At 63.2% G+C, this 27,059-nt stretch overlaps 4 protein-coding genes across 9 annotated transcripts in view; 3 read left to right on the forward strand and 1 right to left on the reverse strand.

Moving 5' to 3' along the window:
- The first annotated feature begins 212 nt into the window (after positions 1 to 212).
- On the forward strand, positions 213 to 11,379 carry ATXN7L2 (ataxin 7 like 2). 5 transcript variants are annotated; one of them, XM_074527903.1, is made up of 11 exons: positions 216 to 372; positions 2,838 to 2,996; positions 3,113 to 3,217; positions 3,702 to 3,885; positions 3,970 to 4,232; positions 6,384 to 6,466; positions 6,556 to 6,782; positions 7,616 to 7,802; positions 8,827 to 8,948; positions 9,980 to 10,760; positions 11,270 to 11,379. In XM_074527903.1, the coding sequence occupies exons 1-11, from the start codon at positions 276 to 278 to the stop codon at positions 11,282 to 11,284; spliced, it is 2,223 nt and encodes a 740-aa protein (XP_074384004.1). In that variant the 5' UTR covers positions 216 to 275; the 3' UTR covers positions 11,285 to 11,379. The 5 variants fall into 5 exon arrangements, with proteins under 5 accessions (XP_074384005.1, XP_074384003.1, XP_074384004.1 ...); XM_074527904.1 differs by having other exon boundaries at positions 213 to 372; positions 2,922 to 2,996; positions 9,980 to 11,379; XM_074527902.1 differs by having other exon boundaries at positions 215 to 372; positions 7,637 to 7,802; positions 9,980 to 11,379.
- A 1,318-nt stretch (positions 11,380 to 12,697) lies between these two features.
- Positions 12,698 to 17,020, reverse strand: AMIGO1 (adhesion molecule with Ig like domain 1). Its single transcript, XM_074527906.1, has one exon. It carries the CDS (start codon positions 15,757 to 15,759, stop codon positions 14,266 to 14,268), a length of 1,494 nt encoding a protein of 497 aa, XP_074384007.1. The 5' UTR covers positions 15,760 to 17,020; the 3' UTR covers positions 12,698 to 14,265.
- A 4,096-nt stretch (positions 17,021 to 21,116) lies between these two features.
- On the forward strand, positions 21,117 to 25,057 carry GPR61 (G protein-coupled receptor 61). 2 transcript variants are annotated; one of them, XM_074528380.1, is made up of 2 exons: positions 21,117 to 21,508; positions 22,625 to 25,057. In XM_074528380.1, exon 2 carries the CDS (start codon positions 22,859 to 22,861, stop codon positions 24,158 to 24,160), a length of 1,302 nt encoding a protein of 433 aa, XP_074384481.1. In that variant the 5' UTR covers positions 21,117 to 21,508; positions 22,625 to 22,858; the 3' UTR covers positions 24,161 to 25,057. The 2 variants fall into 2 exon arrangements, with proteins under 2 accessions (XP_074384481.1, XP_074384482.1); XM_074528381.1 differs by having other exon boundaries at positions 21,118 to 21,508; positions 22,731 to 25,057.
- A 157-nt stretch (positions 25,058 to 25,214) lies between these two features.
- Positions 25,215 to 27,059, forward strand: part of GNAI3 (G protein subunit alpha i3) — a 32,608-nt gene continuing 30,763 nt past the window's right edge. The window contains exon 1 of the mRNA XM_074528382.1: positions 25,215 to 25,483. Coding sequence (XP_074384483.1) covers positions 25,366 to 25,483 — 118 coding nt within the window. The 5' untranslated portion in view covers positions 25,215 to 25,365. The remainder of the gene's footprint in view (positions 25,484 to 27,059) is intronic.

A 27,059-nucleotide genomic window follows, 5' to 3' on the forward strand; every position in this document is an offset into this window, starting at 1 on the left:
CCTGTTATAGGGATACCGGGTACCCCCATCCCCGTGCAGAGATAGCAGCAGACCCTAGCCCAGTATAGGGCTCACTGGGGACCCCCGGCAGTGCGGGTACCGGCTGTCCCCAGCTCGGGGGGGTTATAGCCGGTCGGCAGCCGGGGTCGGGCCGGGCGGGGGTCGCTCCGGGACTACCGTGCCCGTGGTGCCGCGGGGCGGGCGGGGCGCGCGGCGCATGCGCGGGGCGGGGGCGGCGCGGGGGGGGCGGCGGTGCCGCGGCGGCGGCGGCGGCGATGGCGGCGGAGCGGCGGCCGGTGCCCGGCCTGGACGAGTTCGCGGGGCAGAGCTGGAGCGCCTGGCTGGAGCGGGCCGGGCCGCCCGCCGACACCGGTGAGGGCGGTGGCGGCGGGGGGGGCTTCGCGACCGGGGCCGCGCCCGCCGACCCCCGGTCCGAGCGCCGCCGCGCGGCGGGCGGGCAACGGCACCGGGAGAGGGGAGTCCGGCACCGGGAAGCGGCAGCAGGGCATCCCGCACCGGGCAATGGGAACGGGGCATCCTGCGCTGGGAACCGCCAACGGAGCATCCTGCACCGGGCGCTGGGAACCGAGAGGAGCAGGTTCTGCACCGGCTCGTTCTGCTCTGGGAACGGGGCACCGGGAACGGGGCATCCTGCGCTGGACAGTGGGAAACGGGGCACTGGGAACCCGGTACTGGGCATCGAGACCTGGCAGCCTGACCTCCAGTACCGGGAGCTGGGCGCACAGCAGAGGGTGCCGGGTGTGGGTGCCCAGGGCAGGATTCCCAGTGCCCAGTTTGTGGTGCAGGTTGTCCTGGCATGTCCTAGGATGTTCCTGGCACTGGGAACTGGACACCTGGAATGAAGCATTCTGTACCAGCACCTGGCACTGGGAACAGGGCAGCCAGACCTGGCACCCTGCACTGGGAATCAGACAGTGGGAATGGGCACCCTGCACTGGGATCCTGGCTCTGGGAACAGGGCACTCTGTGGGAAACTGGAACTGGGAATGGGCACCTTGTACTGGGATCCTGGCTCTGGGAATGGGCACCCTGCACTGGGAAACTGGCACTGGGAATGGGCACCCTGCACTGGGATCCTGGCACTGGGAATGGGCACCCTGCACTGGGAGACTGGCACTGGGAATGGGCACCCTGCACTGGGAAACTGGCACTAGGAATGGGCACCCTGCACTGGGATCCTGGCACTGGGAATGGGCACCCAGCACTGGGAATGGGCACCCTGCACTGTGAACCAGACATTGGGAAAGGGGTACCTTGTACTGGGCACCTGGAATCTGGCACTGGGCATGCAGAGCTGACAGCCAGCACTGGGAATGGGCACCCTGCACTGGGAATGTGGCATCCTGCACCAAAACATGCAGAAACAGGAATGGGGCACCCAGCCCTGGGCACCAGACAGTGGGAATAGGATATCCTGCAATGGGTACCTGGCACCAGGAACTGGGCACTGGGAATCTTACACTGGGCATCCAGACCTGGCACCCAGCACTGAGCTCTGGGAACTGGGAATGGGCACTTCCTGCACTGGGAATGTGGCATCCAGCACTGGGCATTTGGTACCAGGAACTGGGACTGGGAACCTGGCACTGCACAGCCAGACGTGGCACCTGGTACCAGGAGCTGGGCACTCAGCACTGGGCACAGGGCATCCTGTACTGGGCACCCAGCACTGAGAACTGGCATGGGGCATCCTACCAAAGTTGCCCAAACATTAGGAACTTTGCACTGAACACTGGGCACCATGAACTGGGCACCTGGAACTGGGCACCCTGTGCTTGCAGTGGGAACTGGGCACTAGGGAGCCACGCTGGGCACTGGGATTCAGGAACTGGGCAGCAGGATCTCTGCAATATGAACTGGGCACCAATGTGGCACCAGACAGCCCACTGGGAGCCCTGTGCCCGTTGCTGGGTGCCCCATCCTGGATTCCAGTGGGGTCCTGTCGACACTGGTGGGAGCAGAGCAGTAACTGGAGAGCCTGGACTGGGAATTAGTTGCCACCATTACCCCAGACCAGGCAAGAGGTACTGGGAGCCCCAGGTAGGGCACTGGGTATCACGTGCTGGGCACTGGGATATCCTGTACTGGGAACTGGGCAGGGCACACTGGGAGCCAGGTGCTCCTTACTGGGAGTGTCCCAGGGAGCTCTGAGCACTGGGACTGGCTGGGCACCAGTCATGGTGCATCTGAATGGGTCTGGGTGCCCAGTATGGCACAGCTAGGTGGCACTGGCCACCCAGTATGGCATGGCCAGGCAGGCAGGGCTGGTTACCTAGTATGGCACAGCTAGATGGCACTGGCCACCCAGTATGGCACAGCTGGATGGCACTGAGCACCCAGCATAGCATGGCCTGATAGGATGGGCACCCAGTTTGGCACAGTTGGCCAGGTCACCATTGCCACTGGCTCAGTGGCCACCAGTGCCCCCAGAACAGAGCCCAGGCACAGCCAGGGGAGCCACGAGTGTATGGGAAGCAGGGTGACCCAAGAGTGTGACATCCTGGGACCAGGACATTCCCAGGGGGGCCATGTGCCAGGACTGGGATGTTACATCTATCCAGGATGGGGCTGTCCCCAGGGGTGTCCCATCCCAGCGCCAGGGTGTCCTCAGGGATGTTCCATCCCAGGGCAAATACATCCCATGGGTGTCACATCCCAGGAATGTCCCATCCCATACTGGGATGTCCCCAGCAACATCCTGCTGGCACTGGGCTGTCAGGATGGGGACCCTGGAGATGGTGACACACCACAAGGCGACATCACTCACAGGATGCTCTGTCTCTCTGGACTAATTTTGTCTGGTTTAATTGTTCCAGGAGCAGGGATGCCAGCACCACCCCTGTGTGGGAGCACCGGGACCATCCGTGTGCCAGCCACTGACAGGATTTTGTCTCTGGCAGGATCAGGGTCAGAGCTGGAGGAGAATGGCAAGAATGGCAGCAAGAAACTGGACACCATGACCCTGATAAAGGAAGGTGAGCTCCTCTTTGGGGTGAAACCCAGCATTTTGGGGCCGTGTGAGCTGGGATCCTTGTCTGCAGTGCTCCCAGCAGCAGCAGGTGTGTGCCAGCTCACTGAGCTCTCCCCACAGACATGGACATCTTCGGGCACTGCCCTGCACATGACGAGTTCTACCTGGTGGTGTGCAACCACTGCAGCCAGGTGGTGAAGCCCCAGGCCTTCCAGAAGCACTGTGGTGAGCCAAGGAGTCTGGGGAATGGCTGTTCCACCCCATGGTGCTGGGAACAGCACTGGGAATGCCACCAGGGCTGGCTGGGGGGGTACAGCCTAGGGGCAGGGAGGGGCTTGCAGCAGTGTGAGCTTTGGGGTGGGCTAACAGTGGGGTTATGCCATGCCATGCCATCCCATGGATCCCATCCCATCCTATCCCATGGATCACATCCCATGGATCCCATCCCATGCCGTGGATCCCATCCCATGCCACCCCATCCCATGGATCTCACCCCATCCCATCCCATGGATCCCATCTCACCCCATCCCATGGATCCCATCTCACCCCATCCCATGGATCCCATCTCACCTCATCCCATCCCATGCCATGCCATCCCATCCCATGGATCCTATCCCATGAATTCCATCCCATCCCATCCCATCCCATCCCATCCCATCCCACCCCATCCCATGGATCCCATCCTATCCCAATCCCATCCCTGTGGCAGAACGCCGGCACGGCCCGCTCAGCAAGCTCTATGCCCGTGCCACCGCGTGCCACGTGGCCATGAACGGGCAGCCGGTGCCCGCCAGGACGCCCGGAGCAGCCAAAGCCCTGCAGGAGAAGCTCCCTGGTGGCCGAGGGAGAGCCCAGCCCCTCCCTGAGCACACGGACAAGGACAACAACCTCTGGTGAGCGCCGGCACGGGCAACCCTCATGCCCTTATGGGGTCACTTTGATGCCACCCCCTCCTCCCCCCAACTTTCTCTCCACAGCTTGTTTGTGCCCGTGGTGAACCTGGAGAAGATCCCCAGCATTCCCAAACCGGACGGGCACGGGATCAAGGTGCCCCCCAAAGCCGTCCCCACCAACTCCAAGGAATCCCTGGGGAAAGCCGCGGCTGCCGCGGTGCCCAAAGAGCCCCCGGTGCCCGCCGGGGTCGGGGGGGATTCGGCCATGCCGGAGAGCGTCCCTGCTCCGGGGGACAAGGATGTGGGGGCCCCCAAAGCGCCCCCCAGGTCCCACAGGAAGCTGGCGCGTGAGTCCCCCCTTTCCTTGCCGGCCATGGGGGGGGGGCGGATGATCCCAGCGGGACTTCCTGGGGCCGGAATTCCGGGGCCAGGTCTAGCACTGGGGTAGGTACCAGGGGAGTGGCTCCCCCTCTCCTCTGGAGGGATGTTGGGGGGTCCCTGCCCTCCCTCCAGTTGTGGTCATCCTGTAGGTTTAGGGCCCCCACTTGGCTGATCCCAAGGAATGGGCACAGCTCAGTTTGGATCCCCAAATTCCTCGAAAAATGGGGGTCAAACATGTCTCACATAAAAATATGGAGGTGGAACACATGCCCCCAAAAATATGGGGGTCAAATGTGCATTCTCCCCAAAATACAGAGGTTGAATACGTGTCCTCCAGAATAGAGGGGTTGAATATATTTCTCCCCAGAAATATGGGGGTCAAATGTGCATTCCCCCCAAAATATGGGGTTTGGATGTGTGTGGGGGTCAAATGTGTCACCCCAAAATATGGATGTTAAATGCGTGGTCCCCCAAGATATGGGGTCCCCCCACAATATGGGGGTTGAAGTTGTGTCTCCCACAAAAATGTGAGAATTGGATGTGTGACCCACAAAAATACAGGGGTCAAATGTGCATTCCCCCCCCCAAAATATAGGGGTTGAATACATGACCTCCAGAATAGAGGGGTTGAATATATTTCCCCCAAAAAATATGGGAGTCAAATCTTCATTCCCCCCAAAATATGGGGTTTGAATACATGGCCTCCAGAATAGAGGGGTTGAATATATTTCCCCTGAAAAATATGGGAGTCAAATCTTCATTCCCCCCAAAATATGGGGTTTGAATATGTGTCCTCCAGAATAGAGGGGTTGAATGTATGTCCCCCCAAAAATATGGGGTTTGGATGTGTGTGGGGGTCAAATGTGTCACCCCAAAATATGGGTGTTAAATGTGTGGTCCCCGAAGATATAGGGGTTAAACACATGTTCCCCCCACAATATGGGGGTTGAAGTTGTGTCTCCCACAAAAATGTGAGAATTGGATGTGTGACCCACAAAAATACAGGGGTCAAATGTGCATTCCCCCCCAAAATATAGGGGTTGAATACATGACCTCCAGAATAGAGGGGTTGAATGTACTTCCCCCAAAAAATATGGGAGTCAAATCTTCATTCCCCCCAAAATATGGGTTTGAATACATGGCCTCCAGAATAGAGGGGTTGAATATATTTCCCCTGAAAAATATGGGGGTCAAATCTTCATTCCCCCCAAAATACACAGGTTGAATATGTGTCCTCCAGAATAGAGGGGTTGAATATATGTCCTCCAAAAAATATGGGGGACATATCCCTCCATGTGGGGGTCAAAGGTGTCACCCCAAAATATGGGTGTTAAATGTGTGATCCCCCAAGATATGGGGGTTAAACATGTGTTCCCCCCAAAATACATGGGTGAAACATGTGTCTCCCCAAAATACAGGGGTCAAATGTGTATCCTCTGAAAATGTGGGGGTTGAACTCGTGTCCCCCCAGAAAATATGGGGGTTGGGCATGTGTCACCCCAAAACACAGGGGTTGTACAGGTGTCACCCCAAAATATGGAGGCTAAACCCATATCCCCCCAAAATATGGGGGCCAAATGTGTGGTCCCTCCCAAAATATGGGGGTATAACACATGCCCCCTCCCAAATATGGGGGTCAAATGTGTATCACCCCAAAATATGTGTTTCAAATGTGTGTGCCACCCCAAAATATGGAGTTTGGATGTGTGCCCCCCCAAGTTATGGGGTTTGGACATATGTCACCCCAAAAGATGAGTGTTGGGCACATTCCCCAAAACATGGGAGTCAAACATTCCCACCTGCCCCCAAAATCCCAGAGCCAATTGGTGCTGTGCCCACAGACTCTCACAGGTAACAGCAATGCCATTAGCAGGACACAAGTGAAAATGGGGGGTCGCCCCAGGGAAGGGGCAAAAAATGTGGGGCCTCGTCCTGCAGAGGAGCAAAAAGGGGAGGGAGCAGCACATGGTGAGTCCCTACCCCCTCAGAACCCCTCAGGGCTGTGTCCCCCCTCAGAGCTGCTCCGAGGAGTGGCTGCTCCATGCCCAGCCCTAGTGGGGGGTGTTGGGGTGCCCCCCCAGCACTCCCCAGCACCCTGTGCCTCCGTGTCCCCCCAGGTAAGGAGTGTGACCTGAACCGGCAGTGTGGGGTGCGGAACCCCGACACCAACAAGCTCTGCACCCGCCTGCTGACCTGCAAGGTAGTGGGAAACGGGGAGGGGACACCCCAATATCCCAGCCTGGGTGTTCTGGGGGGTCCTGAGCCCCCTCCTTGCTGTCCCTCCCCCAGATCCATTCAGTGCACCAGCGGCGGGAGGTGCAGGGTCGAGCCAAGGATTTCGATGTGCTGGTGGCCGAGCTCAAGGCCAGCACCCGCCGAGGGGACCCCCCAAAAGACAGGAGCCCCCCAGAGAAGGAGCCACTGCACCCTGCCCTGCAGGACCCCCCCTCACTGCTGCAGCCCCCCAGTACACCTCCCTGCCGAGCCAGGCTGCCCCACTGCTTGCACCCCCCCAGGTGAGTGCCCTATGGGTTTGGGGAGGGGTCTCCTCTCACCTTTCCCCACCTGAATTGGGGGAGGATGCATGGAAAGGGCAGGAATGGGAGTGGGGATCTGGGGGGGATCCATCTCACCAGTTGAATTTGGGGGGATGTGGATGGGAACAGGGATTTGGGGGGTCTTGTCTCACCAGCTGAATTTAGGGGGATGAAGGTGGGAACAGGGATTGGGGGGATCCTGTTCACCAACAGTGAATTTGGGGGTATGTGGGTGGGAGAAGGGATTTGGGGGGTCCCATGTCACCAGCTGAATTTGGGGAATGTGGATGGGAGCAGGGATTTGGGGGATCCTGTTCACCAGCTGAATTTGGGGATATGTGGGTGGGAGCAGGGATTTGGGGGGGTCCCATCTAACCAGCTCAATTTGGGGGGATGTGGTTTGGAGCAGGGATTTGGGAGGTTGTGTCTCACCAGCTGAATGTGGGGGGATGTGGATGGGAGCAGGGATTTGGGGGGTCCCGTCTGACCCCCTCCCCACGTGAATTAAGGGAAGATGTGGCTGGGAGCTGGGTTTTGGGGTTCCCATCTCACCTTCCCCCCTGCACTGGGGGTGTGGCAGGGCAGCAGGAATGTGAGTACAGAATTGTGGGGTCCAGTCTTGGCCCCTCTGCACCTGAATTGGGAGGGGAAGTGGATGGAAGTGGGGATTTGGGGTGGGGAGGGTCCCATCTCTCCCCACATGGATTGGGGGGCACATTGTAGGGATTAGGAGTGGGGATTTGGGGGGGCTGGATATTGTCTCACAGTGACCCCCCAGTATCGAGCACCCCAAAAGTTCCTCTCTGGTGCAGGGCCCGCCTTTCCTCTGCCAGTGACCCTGAGGATGCTCCAGCCACCTCTGGGGAGGGGGGCACAGGAGGCCTCCCCCTGCCCCTGCCCCTGCCCAAGGGGGGCAGCCGCGTGTCCAGCGAGGAGAGCGAGGAGGAGGGGGCTGAGGAGCCCCCCCGGGCCCCCCTGCGCCCACCCCGGCCTCAGGCGGTGAGTGAGGGGACCCCAGAGCGGGGCAGGGACCCCCAAAGCCACCAGCAACCCATCCATGCACGACCCCAGAGTGAGATGAGACCCCCAACTCCACCAGTGACCCATCCATGTGAGATCCCAGAGCAGGACCCGGACCCCCGGCTCCACCAGCGATCCATGTCAGACCCCAGAGCAGGACAGGGACCCCCAAATCCACCAGCAACCCATCCATGTGAGACCCTAGAGTGGGGCAGGGACCCCCAAAGCCACCTGCAACCCATCCATGTGAGACCCCAGAGTGAGATGAGACCCCCAACTCCACCAGTGACCCATCCATGTGAGATCCCAGAGCAGGACAGGGACCCCCAAATCCACCAGCAACCGATCCATGTGGGACCCCAGAGCAGGGCAGGGACCCCAGAGTGGTGCAGGAACCCCCAGCTCCACCAGTGACCCATCCATGTGAGACCCCAGAGTGGGACAGGGACCCCCAACTCCACCAGCAGCCCACCCATTTCAGACCCCAGAGCAGGGCAGGGACCCCCAGCTCCACCAGTGATCCATGTCAGACCCCAGAGTGGGGCAGGGACTCCCAGCTGCACCAGTGACCCATCCATGTGAGACCCCAGAGTGGGGTGAGACCCCAGAGCTGGACAGGGACCCCCAAATCCACCAGTGACCCATCCATGTGAGACCCCAGAGCTGGGCAGGGACCCCCAGAATGGTGCAGGGACCCCCAGCCCCACCAGCAACCCATCCATGTGGGAACCCAGAGTGGGGCAGAGACCCCCAAATCCACCAGCAGCCCATCTATGTCAGACCCCAGAGTGGGACAGGGACCCCCAAATCCACCAGCAACCCATCCATGTGAGACCCCAGAATGGGGCTGGGACCCCCACCTCCACCAGTGACCAGGCTGGGGCAGGGACCCCCAGCTCCCCCAGTGACCCATCCCCATGTCCTGTTCTGGCTCTGTGCCAGGTGGGTGGTTGAGGCAGGGTTGTGGGGGGGCTGCAGTGACCCTGGCACGGTGCCCCCCCAGTTCTGCACCTTTGGCAGCCGCCTGGTGACCCCGGGCTGTTACGTGTTCGACCGGCGGCTGGACCGGTTCTGCGCCGCGCTGGGCTCCATGCTGGAGCAGCACCTCAGCGCACACAGGTGGAGGTGAGGGGGGACCAGGCCTGGACTTTGGGGTCCCCGGGGTCCCAGCATGCTGTTTAGACTGAGGGGGAGGAAGGGAATGGGGATTTGGGGGGTCTTGTTGTGCCCCCCCCTCATTCAAAGTGAGCAGGGTAAGGTGGGGGTGCAGGGATGTGAGGGGAAATGAGGGGGGTCTCGTTTCATCCCATTCTGATCCATACTGAGGAGGATAAGGTGGGGATGGAGGGATGGGAGTGGGGATTTGGGACCCCCTCCCTACCTGAATCAGGAAGGATTGGGGGGACAGAGATGGGAGTGGGGATTTGAGTGGTCCCATTTCATCACCTTCTCACCCAAACTGGGAAAGACAAAATGAGGATGCAGGACTGAGAGCAGAGATTGGGGTAGGGGGGGGGTTCTGTTCACCCTCTCCTCACCAGAACTGGGGTGTAATGGAGATTTGAGGGGATGTCCTGTTTCACCCCTTCCCCTCCAAGCTCGTGGGGACAAGGTGGAGATGTAGGGCTGAGAGTGGGGATTTGTGGGGTCTCCCATCTCACCTTTCCACATCTGAATTGGGGAGCACCGGGTGGGACTAGAAGGATGGGAATGGGGATTTGGAGGGATCCCATCTCACCTTTTCACACCTGAATTGGGGATCATGGGGTTGGGCTGGAGGGGTCTGGAATGGGGATTTGGAGAGGTCCCATCTCACCTTTCCACACCTGAATTGGGGAGCACAGGGTGGGGCTGGAGGACTGGGAGTGTGGATTTGTGGGGGTTCCCATCTCACCTTTCCATACCTGAACTGGGGAGGACAAGGTGGGGCTGGAGGGATGGGGGCATGGGGATTTGGAGGGGTCTGGAATGGGGATTTGGAGGAGTCCTATCTCTCCTTTCCACACATGAATTGGGGAGGACAAGGTGGGCTAGAGGGATGGAAATGGGGATTTGAAGAGGTCCCATCTCACCTCTCTCCCCTGAACTGGGGGAATGTGGTTGGGAGCAGCAGTTTTGGGGGTTCCCCTTCTCACCCACCCTCTCCCTTCCCACAGGAAGATCCCTCCAGCCGTCGTCCCCCCTCTTCACCTCCCCGCAGCCCCCCCCAGCCCCGCTGCGCCCCTTTACGGCCCCGCAGCCCCTTCCCCGCCGCTCCGGAGCCTGTCTGCGGCCGGGGGCTGCCGGCTCCCCACCAGCCTCACCTACACCGTGGGGTCCCCGCCGGCGGCGGCCGCCTGCAGCCAGCCCGAGTGCGGCGGAGGCGGCTCGCAGTCCATCACCTCCCCGCTCCCCGCCAACACTCCCTCGCCCTCCTTCAGCAAGCTGCCCCCCGGCAAGGCCAGCAGATCCCCCCGGGCACGGGACGCGGAGCCCCGGCCCTGGCAGCCCCCGCCCAGGGCCGGCAGCCCGCCCTACAAACGGACCTGTTTGGGGGACAGCGTCAAGGGCAAAAATCAGGGCTTGGCTCCCCCCGGCAAGACGAAACTCACCCCGCCGGCTTCGCTCTCCATCGCCATCCTCAACGGGACCCCGCGGGTGCGGCGGCCGCCCCCCGGCCAGCCCTGCCGGGCCCCCCCCGCCGCCCTCGACCCCCAAACGCCGCCGTTGCCGCCCGGGCTGGGGCTGGGGTCGCCGCCCCGGGGGCTCTCCGAGAATGAGGTGAAGAAGCGCAAGAACGCGGCCACCTATTGCCGGGCCCTGAAGGGCAAGGCCGCGCCCGGCCTGCCCGGGCCCCCGGGCCCGCCCGGCCCCGGCAGCTCCGGCTCGGGGGGCTCCGTCCGCAGGAAGAAGCCGGGGACGCCCCTGGGGTTCGAGGAGAAGAGGAGCGCCCTGAAGGTAGGGCTGGGGGGTGGAGAGCCAGGGGGAACCCCCTGAGGGATTGGGGACACGGGGATTGGCGTCACTGTGCGCTGAGGGATGGCCTGTGCTGAGGGGGACACTGTGGGATGGAGGGGGAAAAGCACTGGGACATGCTGGGCTGTGGGGGGGACATCCTGTCCTGTGGGGACATATTGTCCTTGTGGGGGACAACCAGTCCTGTGGGGGGACAGCCTGTGCTGTGGGGACACCCTGTCCTGTGAGGGGACACCTTGTCCTGTAGAGACACACTGTCCTGTGGGGGACAGCCTGTCCTGTGGGGGACAGCCTGTGCTGTGGGGGACACCCTGTGCTATAGGAACACCCTGTCCTGTGGGGGGACACCCTGTGCTGTAGGGACAAACTGTCCTGTGGGGGGACACCCTGATGACCTCCAAGCCTGGGGACACCGTGGGGCTCCCCTGAGCCTGTGGAGAGTCCCTGCGGGTCCCCTGTCCCCTCTGACTCGTCCCCTGTCCCCCCTGCAGTCCAAAGCCCATTAACAGAGGGGTCACCGGGTCCCCCCCCCTGTGTCCTCCCCACCTGGAAACGCCAGAAAACCGATGAAGGGGGAAAAAAAGAAAAAATCCCAAGGAAACACGAAGGAAAAAATCCCAAACTTCCAGAAAATACCTCAAAACTCTCAGTTCTGTTCTCTTGCTGCTAAACCAGCCCCGGGAGGGGGGGGCGGCACTGGGGACCCCCCCGGACCTCCCGGGGCCCCGTCGGCCGCGGATATTTATAAGAAACGGTTGTTGCTGTTTTTGTTCTTTTTGTAAAAAAAAACAAACAAAGAGAAAAAAAAAAAAAAGAGTTGTGTGGTGGGGGATGGGGGAAAGGGGGTTCTGTGGGTTTGGGGGTGAGGGGGCTCAGTGGGGCAGGATACTGGAATTATTGGGGAGCTGGAAGGGGTCACTGGAGTTGTTCAGAGTGTTGGGGGGGCAGTGGAGTACTGGGGGCTTGTTGGGGGGGCTGTGAAGGGTTATTGGGGAGCAAAGGGGGTCTTTGGGGTGTTGGGGGGGAATGTGGGATTGGGTAGGGGTTCATAAAGGTCTCTGGGAGGCTCAGGGTGTCATTTGGGCTACTGGGGAGGATAGGGGGTCTTTGGAGTGCTGCAGGGTGGGCAGGGCCCCATAAGGGTTTTTGGGGGGCTGGAGGACTTTCTGGGGACTATAGCGGATCTTCAGGGTGCTGCTGACCCTGCTCATAAGGGTCTCTGAGGGGCTGGGAGATGGTCAATGGGGTCATTGAGATTCTGGGAGTTCTCTGGGGTGCTGGTAAATGGGGTCATTGGGGTGCTGGGGAGGCTCAGTGAAATGATGGGAGCATGCTTGGGACCACAGGAGGTTTTTGGGGTGCTCCAGGGACAAGTGGGGTTCATTGGGGTGGTAGAAGGGTACGGGGGACCACAGAGGGTCTCTGGGGACTTGAGGGGGGCAGTGGGGTCATTAAGGGGCTGGGGAGATCAGTGAATTGCTCAGGGGTGCCTCAGTACAGAGGGGGGGTCCTGGGGATCGTGGAGGGTCATTAGGGTGCTGGGGGGTTAAAGGGAAGGTACTGGGGACCATAGGGGGTCTTTGGGGTGCTGGAGGGACAGGTGGGGGACCATAAGGGTCATTGAGGTGCTAGGGGTGTCAGTGGGGTCATTGGGGTGCTAGGGGCTGCCATAGGGGGGTGCTCAGAGCCCCCTCCCAGCACAGTGTGTCGGGGTTGGGGTCACACTGGGATGGGCACACTGGGGTGACCGGGGTGCCTTCCGCTGCCCCTCCACATCACCCCCCTGCACCCCACATGGGGGTGGGCAGGGCAGCAGGCCCCCCCACCCCGGGGGGGTTCCCCAGCAGTGTCACCCTGTCCCCAACCCACCCTCACCCCAGCAAGGGGACACCCCTGGGAGCCCCCCAGAAGGGTGAAGGTTGCACAGCACGAGGGAAACACGTTTATTTTGGCCAAGGCATCGCTGGGCATTGCCCAGTGCAGGGGGGGAACGTCCGGGGTGGGGGCACAGGGGACACAGGCTGGGCTGGCATGGGGACACCCATGGGCACCCATGGGAGGGGGCACCCCCTTTTTGGGGTGCAGGAGCCCCCGGGTCCCACCCCTGCGGGGGAGGGGGCTCTGCTTGCAGCTGTGGGTTGCAGGGGGGTCAGGAGGTGTTGGGGTTCCCCAGGGGGTTGACACAGCCCCGGTGTCCCCATGGGGGTGGCACATGCTCCCCGGGGGACTCATGCTTGGCCATGCACATGCCAAGGGGGGCGGGGGGAATGGGGGGGCTGCAGGAGGGGGGTTCTGCCCGGTGCTGCCGCTCCTGGGGGCTCACAGCTGTCACTGTCACTGTCCCTCAGTCCTCCAGAGCCTGGTGGGGCTGATGCCCTGCAGTTGGTGGCCACGCTGTCCTCACAGACGTGTCCCTGTGGTGACCTCGGCGGGGCCAGCAGCGATGCTCAGTCCTGAGGGGCAATGGTGGGACCCCAAAAAACGAGGGACACGGTGGTGGGAGTCTGGTCATCCCTCCTGCCCAGGGACAGGTCACAGCAGCAGATTGTCCCCTTGGTGTGTCCCCTCACACCCTTGTCCTCTGCAGTCCCCTGGTGACCTTGGCAGGGGCCAGGGATGATCTCAGTCCTGGGGGTGGTGGTGGGGTCCCCAAAAGCTGGGGACACGATGATGGGGGTCCAGCCACCCCTCCAGCCTGGGGACAGCTCACAGTGGCACTAGGGACACAGGATGTCCCTGGGGACTCCCCACAGTGTCCTCTCACACCCTTGTCCCTTGCAGTCCCTCAGGGATCTCAGCAGGGGCCAGGGATGATGCTCAGTCCTGGGGGTGATGGTGGGACCCCCAAAAGCTGGGACATGGTCGTGGGGTGTGGCCACCCTTCCTGCCCAGTGACAGGTGACAGTGGGGGACTGCCCCATGGTGTCACATCCTTGTCCCTTGTGGCACAGTGACCTCGGTGGGGGCCAGCAGTGATGCTCTGTTCTGGCGGGCAATGGTGCCCCCAAGTTGGGGACATGGCAGCAGGGGTCCAAACACCCCTTCTGTCCATGGCATGTCCATGGGGAACAGGTGACAGCAGCAGTAGGAACACTGTAGGGGTGTCCTGGTGGACTGTCCCCATGGTGTGTCACTCACGGTCCCTTTGTGGTCCCAGTGGGGTGTGGGACAATGCTCAGTCCTGGGGGTGATGATGGGACTCCCAAAAGCTGGGGCCATGGTGGTGGGGGTCTGGCCAACTCTCCTGCCCAGAGTCAGGTCACGATGGGACACTGTCCTCAAAGTGTGTGTCCCATCTTTGTCCCTCACTGTCCCATGGTGTCAGTGACCTCGGCAGGGCCAGCAGCGATGCTCAGTCCTGGGGTGTGATGGTGTGACCCCCCAAGCTGGGGACACGGCACTGGGGGTCTGGCCACCCCTCCTGCCCAGGGACAGCTTGCAGTGGCTGACACGGGGTGTCCCTGGGGACTGTCTCCACAGTGTCCCCTCACACCACGATGGGCGTGTCGGAGAAGACGGAACTCACCGAGTCTGGGTCCGACACCTTCCTCTGCACCTTGGGGCCCTGCCGGGCGGGCACCGGGGAGGTCCCCCCGCCCTTGAACCGGCCGTTCTGCCCCGTGCCAGCACCGGAGGCCACGTGGGACCCGCAGGGCTCCCCGGTGCCCCCGGCGTGGTTGGGGGTGGTGCTCAGCACCGAGGAGTTGATGCTGTCATCGCGCGGCGCCGGCGGCTTCTCGGTGCCGCGGCAGCAGCAGCAGCGGCACGGGGTGAGGTACAGGTAGATGAGCACCAGCACCACGCTCAGGATGCAGCCCACCAGAGTGGTGTAGGCCGTGTTCAGCGTGTCGTGGGGGCCGTGCAGGGTGAAGTTGTGCACCAGCAGCTCCACGTAGAGGGTCTCGTTGAGGAGGGGCCCGGCCACCCAGCAGGAGTAAGTGCCGCCATCCTCAGGGCGCAGCGCCCGCAGCTGCAGGCTGCCGTTGGCCAGCAGGACCACGCTGCCGTTGCCCCCGTCCCCCAGCACCCGCTCCCCGCCCGGTGTCACCCAGTGCCGGCTGCGCACGCCCTGCCAGCGGCTGTCGCAGCCCAGCGTCACGCTGTCCCCGAGGTGCGCCTCCAGCACGGCCTCCCGCGCCTTGCTGCAGTTGAGAGGCGGCTTGCCGGCCAGCTCCAGGATCTTGACGAGAGCCGTGGCTCCGGGCGGGACGCAGCGCAGCTCGTCCTGGAAATCCTCCACGGCGCTGAGGTGGCGGCGGCGGCCGCGGTCCAGCAGCTGGAAGAGCAGGCAGTCGCAGACCAGGGGGTTGTTGTGCAGGTAGAGGCGGTCGCGCAGCCAGGCGGGCAGCGCCTGCAGCTCCCCCGCGGGCACGGCCCGCAGCCGGTTGGCCGACAGGTCCAGCAGCGCCAGCTGCGGCAGCCGGGTGCCCTCGCGCAGCAGCTCCAGCGGGAAGCGGGCGATGCGGTTCTGCCCCAGGTAGAGCTTGCGCAGCCGGCCCAGGTTCTCGAAGGCCGTGCGATCCACCGTGGAGATCTCGTTGTTGTAGAGCAGCAGCACCTCCAGCTCGCCCAGGTCGCTGAACAGGTTCTCGTCCAGCGTGCGCAGGCGGTTGGAGGACAGGTCGAGGTGGCGCAGGCGCGGCACGTGGGCGAAGGCCTCGGTGGACACGAAGGCCAGCCCGTTGTGGCTCAGCAGCAGCGCGTGCAGGTGCGGCAGCCGCGCCGGGGCCCAGTCCGCGCGCAGCCGCGTCACGTTGTTGTGGCTCAGGTCCAGCACGGCCGTGAAGCGCGGCAGCGGTGTCGGCACCATGCTCAGGTTGGCCTGCGAGCAGCTCAGCAGGTTGGAGGCGCAGACGCAGCGCGGGGGGCAGCTCCCTGCTGCAGACCCCCATAGCAAAGGGGACAGCAGGGACAGAGCCAGCAGCAGGGATGGCGGCACTGTGGGGACAGGCATTGCCACACGCTGACGGGATGGTGGCATGATGAGGACAATGCAGAGTGGGAGGGGGCTTCAGTCACATGGTGTCACGATGTGGGGTGGCTTGGTCACCCAGTGGCACTGCACAGGGTGGCTTTCAGTCACACGGTGTCACAGCAGGCGGCACGCTGAGGGTTCAGCAGGTGTCATGGTATAGAGGCTTGGTCACTTGGTGTCACAGTCCAAGGTGGCTTTGGTCACCTAGTGGCAGGTGCCACGCTGGTTGATCACTTGTCACAGTCCAGGTTGGCTTTGGTCTGCCAGTGTCACAGCACATGCCAGGCTCAAGGCTCGCCCAGGAGTCACAGCACAGGGTGGTTTGGTCACCCAGTGTCACAGCACGTGCCAGGCACAGGGTCCCCCGGTGTCACAGCACCTGCCGACCTGGCTGCTCCCCTGGTGCCATGGTGGGGGGTGCTCGGTGTCACAGCGCTGTCATCAGGCGCCGTGGCGTGCACCCAGTGTCACTGCCTGGGTAGCTGTGCTCCCCCGGTGTCACGACATGGAATGTGCCCCGGTGCTTCCTCAGTGTCACGGCTTGGGGGGTTCACTCCCGGTGTCTCAGGGTGTCCCAGGGTCACTGTCTACCAGGTCACGGTGCAGGGTGGCTCTGTCTCCACTGTCACGACATGTCCCCCCTGTCACGGCCCTCCCGGGGCACGTCTGGCCCAGAGCTCCTGCTGTTCCCCCCGGCCTGGATCCCCCCCCCGTCCCCGGTCCCGGCCGTGCTGCGGACGGAGCAGCGGAGGATGCTCGCTGCCTCCCTCCCCCCTTCCTCCCGGGGCGTTACCGGGGCCGGGCTCGGGCCTGGGCCGGGGATGGGGTCGGAGCGTTACCGGGCCCGGTGCGGCGGCGGCCGGGCAAGGCCGGGCCCAGACGAACCGAATCGAACCGAGTCAAGCGGAGCCGAACCGCGGGAATCCCAGCGGGGCCGAACCGAGCCGAGAGAAGCCGAACCGAGACGAGCTGAGCCGAGCGAGGCCGAAGAAAGTCGAGGGGGCCGCGCCGAACCAAGCCAGGCCGAACCGGGCCGGGCCGAACCTTCCCGATCCTCCCCGAGCTCAGCCGAGCAGAGCCGAGCCCGGCCCGAACGCAGCCGAACCTTCCCGATCCTCCCCGAGCTGAGACGAGCGGAGCCGAGCCCGACCCGAACGCAGCCGAACGGTTCCGACCCGGCCCGAGCGCGGCCGAACCGCCCCGATCCGCCCCGGGACGGGGTCTGGGGCCGGCCCGGTGCGCTCGGCCCGGCCCCATTGGCTGCGGCCGCTCTGCGCTCCGCCAATGGCGGCGGCGCGCGACTTAACCCGCCCGGCGCCGCGGCACCGGCACGGACACCGGCACCGAGCCCGTGTGCGACCCCTGTCCCATGTGCGACACCAGCCCCATGTCCGACCCCTGTCCCGGCCCCATGTCCCACCCCTGCCCCGTGTCCGACACTGGCCCCAGACCCGTGTCCCACCCCAGCTCCATCTCCGATCCCAGCCCCGGCCCGATGTCTGACTCCAATCCCGCTCCTGTTTCCCACCTCAGCCCCGGCCCCCTGTCCCACCCCGGCCCCATATCTGACCTCGACCCCCCTGTCAAGCCCTAGCCCCGGCCTCGTGCTCATTTCTCTCCCCAGCCCCAGCCCTGTGTCCTACCCTGTCCTCATCACTGTCCCGGCCCGTCCCCTCTCCCCTCTCCATCCTCCTCCTCATCTCTGTTCCTGTTCCCGTCCCATCTTTATCCTCATCCCACTCTCCCTCCCTAACTTCTTCCCCATCCTCATGCCCCTCTTTATTCCCATCCCTATCCCTGTATCCCCATCCTCATCCTGATCCCTGTCCATGTCCTCTTCTCCATCATCCCAATCCCATCCCCGTCCCTATGCCCCATCTCTATCCTCACACTTATCACCTATCACCCATCCTCATTCGCATCTCTGTCCCCTACCCCCACCATCCCCTTTCTATCCCTGTCCTCCTCCTTGTCCCCATCTCCCATTCCCATCCTCTCACCGTCATCATTCTCATCTCTGTCCACTGTCCCTATCCCTGTCCTCATCCCCATCCCATCCCATCCCATCCCATCCCATCCCATCCCATTCTTTTCATCCCCCTTTTCATCCAATCCAATCCAATCCAATCCAATCCAATCCAATCCAATCCAATCCAATCCAAACCCATCATGATTGTCATCCCCATCCCTGTCCTCATCCCCATCACCTCTATTCCATCCCTGTCCCCATTCCTCTCCTATCCCCATCCCCATCCCCATCCCTGTCCCCATTCCCATCACCTCTATTCCCCATCCTTGTCCCCATCCCCATCCCTCTCCTATCCTTATCCCCATCCCCTCTATTCCATCCCTGTCCCCATCCCTCTCCTATCCCCATCTCCATCCCCATGCCATCCCCTGCCAGCCCCATCCCACTCCCATCCCCTCTCCTGACAGCACAGCCCCACATTCCCCATCCCCCCGAGCTCCTGACCCACCCCACAGCCCCCCACCCCAAACAGAGGGGACTCCCCAGCCCCCGAGGGGCTCTCCTGGGTGTCCCAGCCCCAGCCAGCTGGGAGCCCCGCACCCCCACTCGTGGCTCTGCTTCCCGGGAGTATTTTTAGATCCAAACATTCGTGCCGGATTTTGGGTCCAAAATTAGAGGGAAAAGAGCTGGAACAAACCATGCTGGGATGATGCAGCTTTTTATTGCAAAGGGGGGCAGGGATTAGAAGGAAGCCCTGGAACACAGAACAGGATGTCCTCAGGGTGCCCCTCACCCTGTTCCCCTCACCCCAACTTCCCCCCCCCCCCCCCCTCCGGCTGGATGCCCCCCTAATCAGACGGGGAATTTTGTCCTTGGGTCGTCCTTATTTTCCCAGTTTTAATCCTGGAGTTAATCCCTGCCCAGAACCCACTGCCCGCACCCCTCCCGACAGCCGGCCCCACCCTCAGCCGACACCCCCGGGCCACACCGGGCTGTGGGTGGCCTGGGGGGGCTGGGTGTCCCAGGGAACAGCAGGAGGGACATGTGGAACGTGGGAGCACACGTGTGTCAGCACATACACACCCAGATACACAGACACACAAAACCACACACAAACACACAGACACACACGTGTGCACAGCCCAGGGATGTGTGTGTGCCCCTCACACGTGTCAGTACACACAGACACACAGACACACGTGTGTACAGCCCAGGGACCTGTGTGTGCCCTCACGAGTGTGTCAGCACACAAAGAGACACACAGACATACAAACACACACAGGCACACAGACACACACGTGTGCACAGCCCAGGGATGTGTGTGTGCCCCTCACACGTGTGTGCACACACAGATGTATCTGCCAGATGTGTGTGACCTCCCTCAGGCAGGCACACGTGACACAAGTGTGTACCCAGGTGTGCTGACACACACAGAAACACAGACACACACAGACAGACACACAGACACACACACACACAGACACGTACAGACACACACAGACACACAGACACACACACACACAGACACACAGACACGTACAGACACACACAGACACACACACACACAGACACACACAGACACAGACAGACACAGACAGACACACAGACACACACAGACACACACACAGACACACACACACACACACAGACAGACACACAGACACACACACAGACACACACACACAGACAGACACACACACACACACACAGACACACAGACACACACACACAGACACACACACACACACACACACACACACACACACACACACACACACAGGTGTGACCATGCTTAACCCGTGTGTGTCCATCAGGGGCTCTGCAGAGGAGACAGAGATGGGGGTACTGGGGTGCCAGGGGTGGGTACTGGGACACTGGTACCCCTGGGTATTGGGGTGCTGGGGTGCCAGAATGTTGAGGTACTCGTGGGAGCAGAGTACTGGGGTTCTGGAGTGCCAGAACAATGACGTACTGGGGTACCACTGCTCTAGGGGCACTGGGGTGTTGGATTGCTGAGGTGCCAGCATCCTGGGATAATGGGGCGCTGGGATAGCAGGATGTTGGGGCGTCAGCAGCCTTGGGATGCCATGGTGCTGATATCCTGAGTGCCAGGATCCTGGGTATTGGGGTGCCAAGGTATTGGGTACTGGGCTCCCAAGGTGGGAGGGGGGGGTGCTTGAAGATTGCCAAAATAATGAGTACTGGGAGGCCAGAGGATGGGATAAGGGGGTGCTTGAGGAGTGGAGTGCTGGGGTGCCAGGGTGCTGAGGCACTGGGGTGCCAGGGCACTGGGATACTGGGGTACCAGGGTGACAGGGAGTAGGGGACTGACAGGGTGCTGAGGTATTGAGGTACTGGGGTGCCATGTGCTGGGGTACTGGGGTACCAAGGTATTGAGTACTGGGGTGCCAGGATGTTGGGGTATGGGGTATGTTGGGGTCCCAAGGTGCTGGGATAGGGGCATGCTTGAGGATTGGGGTGCTGGGGTGCCAAAATAATGGGCACTGGGATGCTGGCGTGTTGGGGTGCCAAAACTGGGGTACTGGAATGCCAGGGGCTGGGATAGTGGGGTACTTGGGGACTGGGGTGTGGGGTGCCAGTAGTGTCAGGGACCCCAGGGGTACCAGAGCGGGGTGTTTGCCACAGCTGGATGTCCTGAGGTGTCCCACACAAGGGGAGGGTGCCCACAGGGGCTCCTAGGAAAATGGGGTGTCCGTGTGTCCCCCCAAGCTGTGGACCAGGACTCACTCCCGTGCTCACCTTCCCCCACAGGGGCCGGAGCCGGGGCAGGAGGGATCCCCGTGGATCTGCCGTGCTCCTTCCCGGTATTCCCGGTATTCCTGGTGTTCCCGGTGTCCCACCGGGAGCCGCCCGCGGGCCCCGGAATGCCGGGGCTGGTTCATCCGAGGTCGGGCGTTTCTAATCTGGTTTGGGTGGATTTATTTTTGGGAGCCCGTAGCCTGGCGATGGCCACGTGAGGCACGGAGACACGCGTCACCCACGAATCGCTTGTCACCCCCGTCCCGGGAATGAGAGCCGGTGGCCGCGCACCCCACCCGGGCACCCTTGGGATGGGGCCGGGGCAAAGTTCGCATCCCGAGCAGGATTTGGAAGGATGGAAAAGATGGGCACCCCTTCCTGGAAGGGAATGGCATGTCCTGGGGAAACTGAGGCACGGGGCGTGGCGGGGAGGGGCACGGACCCCACCCCATTTGCTCCATTGCTGAACTGGGAGGGAGGGAAGGGGCGCTGGGTGGGGGTAGACAGAGCTGGGAGGGCTCTGAAGCCCCTCTGAGCGGCCCCCCGGCCCCCTCCGTACCCCACTGTGAATCTGCATCCCATCCCCCTTCCCACCTCTCCCCCACGACCACCTCCTCATTGCACCCCCGAGTTCCCCCTCCCCTTCCCCGAGGGGCTTCTCCTCCATGCCCTCCCATCACTTTCGGGAGGCCAACGGGGAAACTGAGGCACGGAGCGACACGCGGGGCAGCACCCGGCGGTGTCCCACCCTCCGCTCCCCACTCGGGGGGCACAGCCAGGCTTCGGGGGGCAGCGCTCGCCCCAGTGCGGGCCCCGCAGCCCCGGGCTTGGGGGCCGTTCCCGGGGTACCGAGGCGAGGCGGGCGGCACTAGGACCCAGCAGCCGGGCGGTGCGGAGCAGCCCTCGCCGCAGTGGCTCCAGCCCCGAGCATCCCCCGCCACCCCGGGGACACCCCCCGGCCCCGACCCCTCCCCCGGCCGGAGCGGGGACCCTCGGCCTCGGGCCGGCTCCATGCGGACCCCCAGGGTAGGTGCCGCGGCCGAGCAGCCCCGCCGGAGCACGGCCTGGGGAGCCGGGGAGATACCGGGGAGATAGCGGGGAGGTACCGGGGGGGGGGTGGGCGAGACTCCCCCGGGGGTGGGAGGGGGTCCCCGACCGGTGACATCGCTCCGGGGCTCTGGGAGAGGGACATGGGCAGTGAGAAGGGGAGGGGGGAGCCGCGGCTGCACCCCCGTTCTGACAGCATCCCTGCCTCGGGGGGCACGGGTGGGACCCCCGCCCCCGTGGGGAGCACCCGGGGGTTCCGGGGTAGCCCCCACATCCCCCCCGTGTCCCCGTGGAGGGGCTGCGAGCTCGGCGTGGGGGGGTCACACAAGGCCTCCGAGCACAAGGGGTGAACCCAGGACTTGGGGGTGCTGGGCCCCTCCCCTCTCCTCATTCTCGGGACCCCCCACCCATCCCGGTCCCCCCGTGTGGTGCCCACACTCTGGGCAAAGGGCTCCACTGGGGTGCTTTGGGTTGAAATGTTGGAAATAGGGGGTTTTACCCCAGAACTGCTCATTTTTGGGAGAACAAGGCTTTTGGTTGGGAAGGGATTTGATGTAGAGGGTTGTGGAGATGGATGGGGGTGATGGGGACAATGTGTGGGGGTGTCACAGCTGTGCTGAACCCTGCCTGGGATCTCAGGTGTCCCCCAGAGCTCTCTGTCCCCTCTGGCAGCTCTGCCTTCCCCCAGGTGCCTGGGGGCTGTGGGTGGGGGTCACAGCTGGGCTGAGCCCCACCCTGTGTCACCCTGTGATCCCACCATGGCTCTCAGGGGTCCCCTCAGGGTCTCCCCTCTCTTCTGACAGCTCCACCTGCCCCCAAGTACCTGTGGGGTGCAGGTGGGGGTTCAGCTCAGCTCTCAGGGGTCCCCCCAGGGTTGTGTCTCCTCATGACAACTCCACATCCCCCCAGCACAGCTGTGGCCTCTGCATGGCTGTCAGAGGTGACCCATGGGCCCCTCCAGGCTCTCAGGGGTCCCCCCCGGGTCTTCCCACCATGACAGCTCCACCTTCACCCCAGGTACTGAGCGGGGGTTGTAATTGGGGTCCTGCTCAGCTCTCAGGGGTCCCTTCAGAGTCTCTCCCCCTTTTCTGACAGCTCCAGCTCCCCCCAGCTACCTGGGGGCTGCAACTGGGGGTCCGGCTCAGCTCTCAGGGGTCCTCCAGGCTCCTGCCCCCTCCAGTGACAGCTGCACCTCCCCCAGGTACCCCCTGGCTGAGCAGCGGGGACATGAGCGGGGCTGGGGGGCACCTTTGGGTGCTCTGAGTGCCCCCCCACCCACAGAGCACCAAGGATGTGACGCCCTGGCGATGCCCGGCCGTGCCACGCTGGATGGAGCCCTTCCTGCCCTCGCCTTGGGGCTGGAACGGCTCTAGAGGGGGGGCCCGGCCCCCCAACAGCACCGCCGAGGCCAAGCCCAAGGACACGGCCTCCAAATCCGTGGGATTGTTCTTCATGGTGCTGCTGGACCTCACGGCCATCGTGGGCAACGCCGCCGTCATGACGGTCATCGCCAAGACACCGGCGCTGCGCAAGTTCGTCTTCGTGTTCCACCTGTGCCTGGTGGATTTCCTGGCCGCGCTCACGCTGATGCCGCTGGAGATGCTGTCGGGCTCGGCCGTGTTCGAGAGCCCGGGGCTGGGCGAGGCCGTGTGCCGCGTGTACCTGTTCCTCAGCGTGTGCCTCACCTCCATGTGCATCCTCTCCATCTCCACCGTCAACGTGGAGCGCTACTACTACGTGGTGCACCCGCTGCGCTACGAGGTGCGCATGACGGCGGGGCTGGTGGCCGGAGTGCTGGCCGGCGTGTGGCTCAAGGCTGTGGCCACCTCGCTGGTGCCCGTGCTGGGCTGGCTGTCCCCCGACCGACCGCCGGCACCCGGTACTCACGGCTGCTCCTTGCAGTGGAGCCGCGGGCCGTCCTGCAAGGTCTTCGTGGTCTTCTTTGCCACCTTCTACTTCGTGCTGCCGCTCCTCATCATCGTAGTGGTCTACTGCGGCATGTTCAAGGTGGCGCGGGTGGCGGCCATGCACCACGGCCCGCCGCCCACCTGGATGGAGACGCCGCGCCGGCGCTCGGCCTCGCTCAGCAGCCGCTCCACCATGGTCACCAGCTCGGGGGCTCCTCGGACCACCCCGCAGAGGATGTTTGGCGGGGGCAAGGCAGCCGCCGTGCTGCTGGCCGTGGGCGGCCAGTTCCTCTTCTGCTGGTTGCCCTACTTCTCCTTCCAGCTGTACACGGCGCTGAGCACTCGGCCCTTGGCCGGGCCTGCAGCTGAGACTGTGGTCACCTGGCTGGGCTTCTGCTGCTTCACCTCTAACCCCTTCTTCTATGGCTGCCTCAACCGGCAGATCCGTGGCGAGCTCGGCCGGCTCCTCACCTGCTTCTTCAAGCAGCCCCCCGAGGAGGACCTGCGGCTGCCGAGCCGCGAGGGCTCCATCGAGGAGAACTTCCTGCAGTTCCTGCAGAGCACTGGGCGCCCACCGGAGCCCCCCAACGCCGAGCGGGACCTGCCCCCCGTGGATTTCCGCATCCCGGGGCAGATCGAGGAGGAGGCAGCCGAGGCCAGGGAGTGGGGAGGGGGCAGCGGAGTGTTCGTGCCTGTGGCGGGCTCTGCCAAAGCGGGGCTGTAGCGTTTGGGGGTTTGGGGTAAACGTGGCTCTGAGGGGAGACATGGTCACCGTGACTTGTTGGGGAGGGCTTCGTCACTGCCATGGAGGATTGGAGGTCCCAAAATGCTCACTGGGCTGGGGGTACCATGCTGCCATGGAGGGTGGGGATCCTCACTGCAGCCACGGGGAATTGGTGGGCCCACAGGTCCCACTGGGGTGATGGGGTGGGGCCTCCTCATTGCAGCCATGGAGAGTTGGGGGTCCCATAGCACTTGCTGGAGTGGGAGTGATCCTCACTGCTGTGGGGGATTGGGGGTCCCACAGCACTCATTGAGGTTTGGGGGGTCTCTGTCACCACAGCGGGGATTGGGGGTCCTACGGCTCTCGCTGATGTGTGTGGGGTCCTTACTGCCGTGAGGGATTGCGGGTCCCACCGCGCTCATCGGGGTGTGGGGGGTCCCCATTGCTGCCACCACAGGTGAGGGGGCTCCCACCTCCCTGGCTGGGCTGATACTGTGGGGAGTCAGCATGGCTACCACTGCGGGGATCGGGGGTTCCATGGCACCACCGGCCGGGGGGCAGCAGCTGGGGGCACAGGCCCAGTGATGGGCCAGGGATAAGAGTGGGGGGCTCTTGTTTGTGGTCTCCCCAGGAGGGGTGCTCCCCTCTACAGCCAGGGAGGGGGGACTGCCTGAGGAGGGGGTCCCCTCCATCCCCCTATGGCCCTGAGACCCCTCCTCACCCCGGAGACCAGCTCCCCTTCCCCGAGGCCCAGCCCTCTGGGGTTGAGGAGCCTGGGCCGCCTCATGAGGGCGGGCTGGGGGGCTGGGGCCGCCATGGACCCCACCGACCCCACGAGGGCTACAACTCCCATGATGCCCTGCAAAGAGAGCCCGGAAGTAGAGTATTTCCCATCATGTCTCGCTCTATCGAGGCGGAAGTAAAGGGCTTTCCTTCCCCCCCCCCATACTCCGCTCTAACGTAGCGGAAAGCGATGTTTCCTCCCATAATGCCCCTCTCTACCGAGGCGGAAGTACTCGTACTATCACCCCTCGGGACTTCATTTCCCGGCGTGCCCTGCGGCCAGGACCGGAAATCCGGCGCCGCCTCAGGAGCCGCCCGGGCCGAGGCAGCTGCGGCCCCGATCCCGATCCCGGTCCCAGCCCCATCCCAGTCCCGGTTCCCGTCCCCCCGCCCTCGGCCGCCCGGCCGCCCCCGCCGCCGCCATGGGGTGCACGCTGAGCGCCGAGGATAAGGCGGCGGTGGAGAGGAGTAAAATGATCGACCGCAACCTGCGGGAAGACGGCGAGAAGGCGGCCAAGGAGGTGAAGCTGCTGCTGCTCGGTGAGGAGGGGCCGGGGGGAGAGCGGAACGCGGCCTGCCGGGCTCCGGAGGGATTCTGGGGGGGCAGACGGGGGGGGCAGAGGGGTTCCCAAACTCCGCCCTCAGGAAGGAGTTTGGGAATGGAGAAGTGGGGGGGGATCCCTGGATGGGCTGAGGAGGGTCCCGAGGGATCCCCGGGGGAGGTGAGGAGGTCCTGAGGGATCCCTGTGGGGGCTGAGGAGGGTCCCGAGGGATCGCTGTGGGGACTGAGGAGATTCCCGAGGGGTTCCTGGATGGGCTGAGATAGTTCCCGAGAGATCCCTGTAGGGGCTGAGGAGGGTCCCGAGGGATCCTTAGAAGGGTTGAGGTGGATCCTGAGGGATCCTCGGGGGAGCTGAAGAGATTCCCGAGGGATCCCTTGATGGGCTGAGGTGGATCCCCAGGGGAGCTGAAGTGATTCCCGAGGAATCCCTAGAGGGGCTGAGGTGGGTCCCGAGGGATCCTCGGCAGGGCTGAGGAGAGTTCCGAGGGATCCCCGTCGGGGTGAGGAGGGTCCTGAGGGATTCCTGGAAGGGCTGAAGTGGTTCTCGAGGGATCCTTGGGGGGAGCCGAGGTGGATCCCGAGGGATCCCTGTGGGGGCTGAGGAGGGTCCCGAGGGATTCCCAGGGGAACTGAAGAGATTCCCGAGAGATCCCTGAATGGGCTGAGGTGGATCCCCAGGGGAGCTGAAGTGATTCCCGAGGAATCCCTGTGGGGGCTGAGGAGGGTCCCGAGGGATTCTTGGAAGGGCTGAGGTTGATCCTGAGGGATCCCCAGGGGGAGCTGAGGTGGATCCCGAGGGTTCCCTGGGGGGACCTGAAGAGACTCCTGAAAGGTCCCTGGATGGGCTGAGATGGTTCCCGAGGGATTCTTGGCAGGACTGAGGTGGATCCCGAGGATCCCCGGGTGCTGAGGAGAGTTCTGAGGGTGCCCTGGTCCCCTTCCGAGGGAGAGGGCACAGCTTATCCCATCCTTGTGGGGGCGAGGCTGTTCTGGGCTGTATTTCCCAGTGGAATGTCCCCTCCATGCTCCGTGTCCTGCTGGAATGTCCCCTCCGTGTCCCCATGGAATTCCCGGGTGGGACTGGGCCAGGCCTGCCAGAGGCACAGCTCATCCCTGAGTCCCAGCATGGAAGGGAGGGAATGCTGGGGCTGGAGTTAAATTCCCGGTCAGGGAAAGGGGGTAAAACAGTAAAAAGGATTTCCTCTTTAGCAGAGTTTTACTGTGTTTGGTCTGTGTTTTGGAGCTCTTGGAAGTGATGATGGGAGCTCAGAGGAGGCACCAGCTGCCCTCACTGAAGGGTGAGGAGCAGATTGAGATGAGATACTGGGGAGAAACTGGATACTGGGCAGAAATCCCTCCTTGTGAGGGTGGGGATGCCCTGGCACAGGGTGCCCAGAGCAGCTGTGGCTGCCCCATCCCTGGGAGTGCCCCAGGCCAGGCTGGACAGGGCTTGGAGCACCCTGGGACAGTGGAAAGTGTCCCTGCACGTGGCAGGGGATGGACTGGGATGAGCTTCTAACCCAAACCAGTGTAGGACTCTGGAGTTCTGTTCAA

This window comes from Zonotrichia albicollis, chromosome 28 (genome assembly GCF_047830755.1).
Source record: "Zonotrichia albicollis isolate bZonAlb1 chromosome 28, bZonAlb1.hap1, whole genome shotgun sequence".
Taxonomy (NCBI): domain Eukaryota; kingdom Metazoa; phylum Chordata; class Aves; order Passeriformes; family Passerellidae; genus Zonotrichia; species Zonotrichia albicollis.

Bases quoted from the DNA above. Each gene is read 5' to 3' on its own strand.
- ATXN7L2 (XM_074527901.1), top strand. From the start codon at position 276: ATGGCGGCGGAGCGGCGGCCGGTGCCCGGCCTGGACGAGTTCGCGGGG. The intron at 373-2,837 runs GTGAGGGCGGTG...TAATTGTTCCAG, and splicing joins CGGGCCGCCCGCCGACACCG to GAGCAGGGATGCCAGCACCA. The intron at 3,218-3,701 runs GTGAGCCAAGGA...TCCCTGTGGCAG, and splicing joins GGCCTTCCAGAAGCACTGTG to AACGCCGGCACGGCCCGCTC.
- AMIGO1 (XM_074527906.1), bottom strand. From the start codon at position 15,759: ATGCCACCATCCCGTCAGCGTGTGGCAATGCCTGTCCCCACAGTGCCG.
- GPR61 (XM_074528380.1), top strand. From the start codon at position 22,859: ATGGAGCCCTTCCTGCCCTCGCCTTGGGGCTGGAACGGCTCTAGAGGG.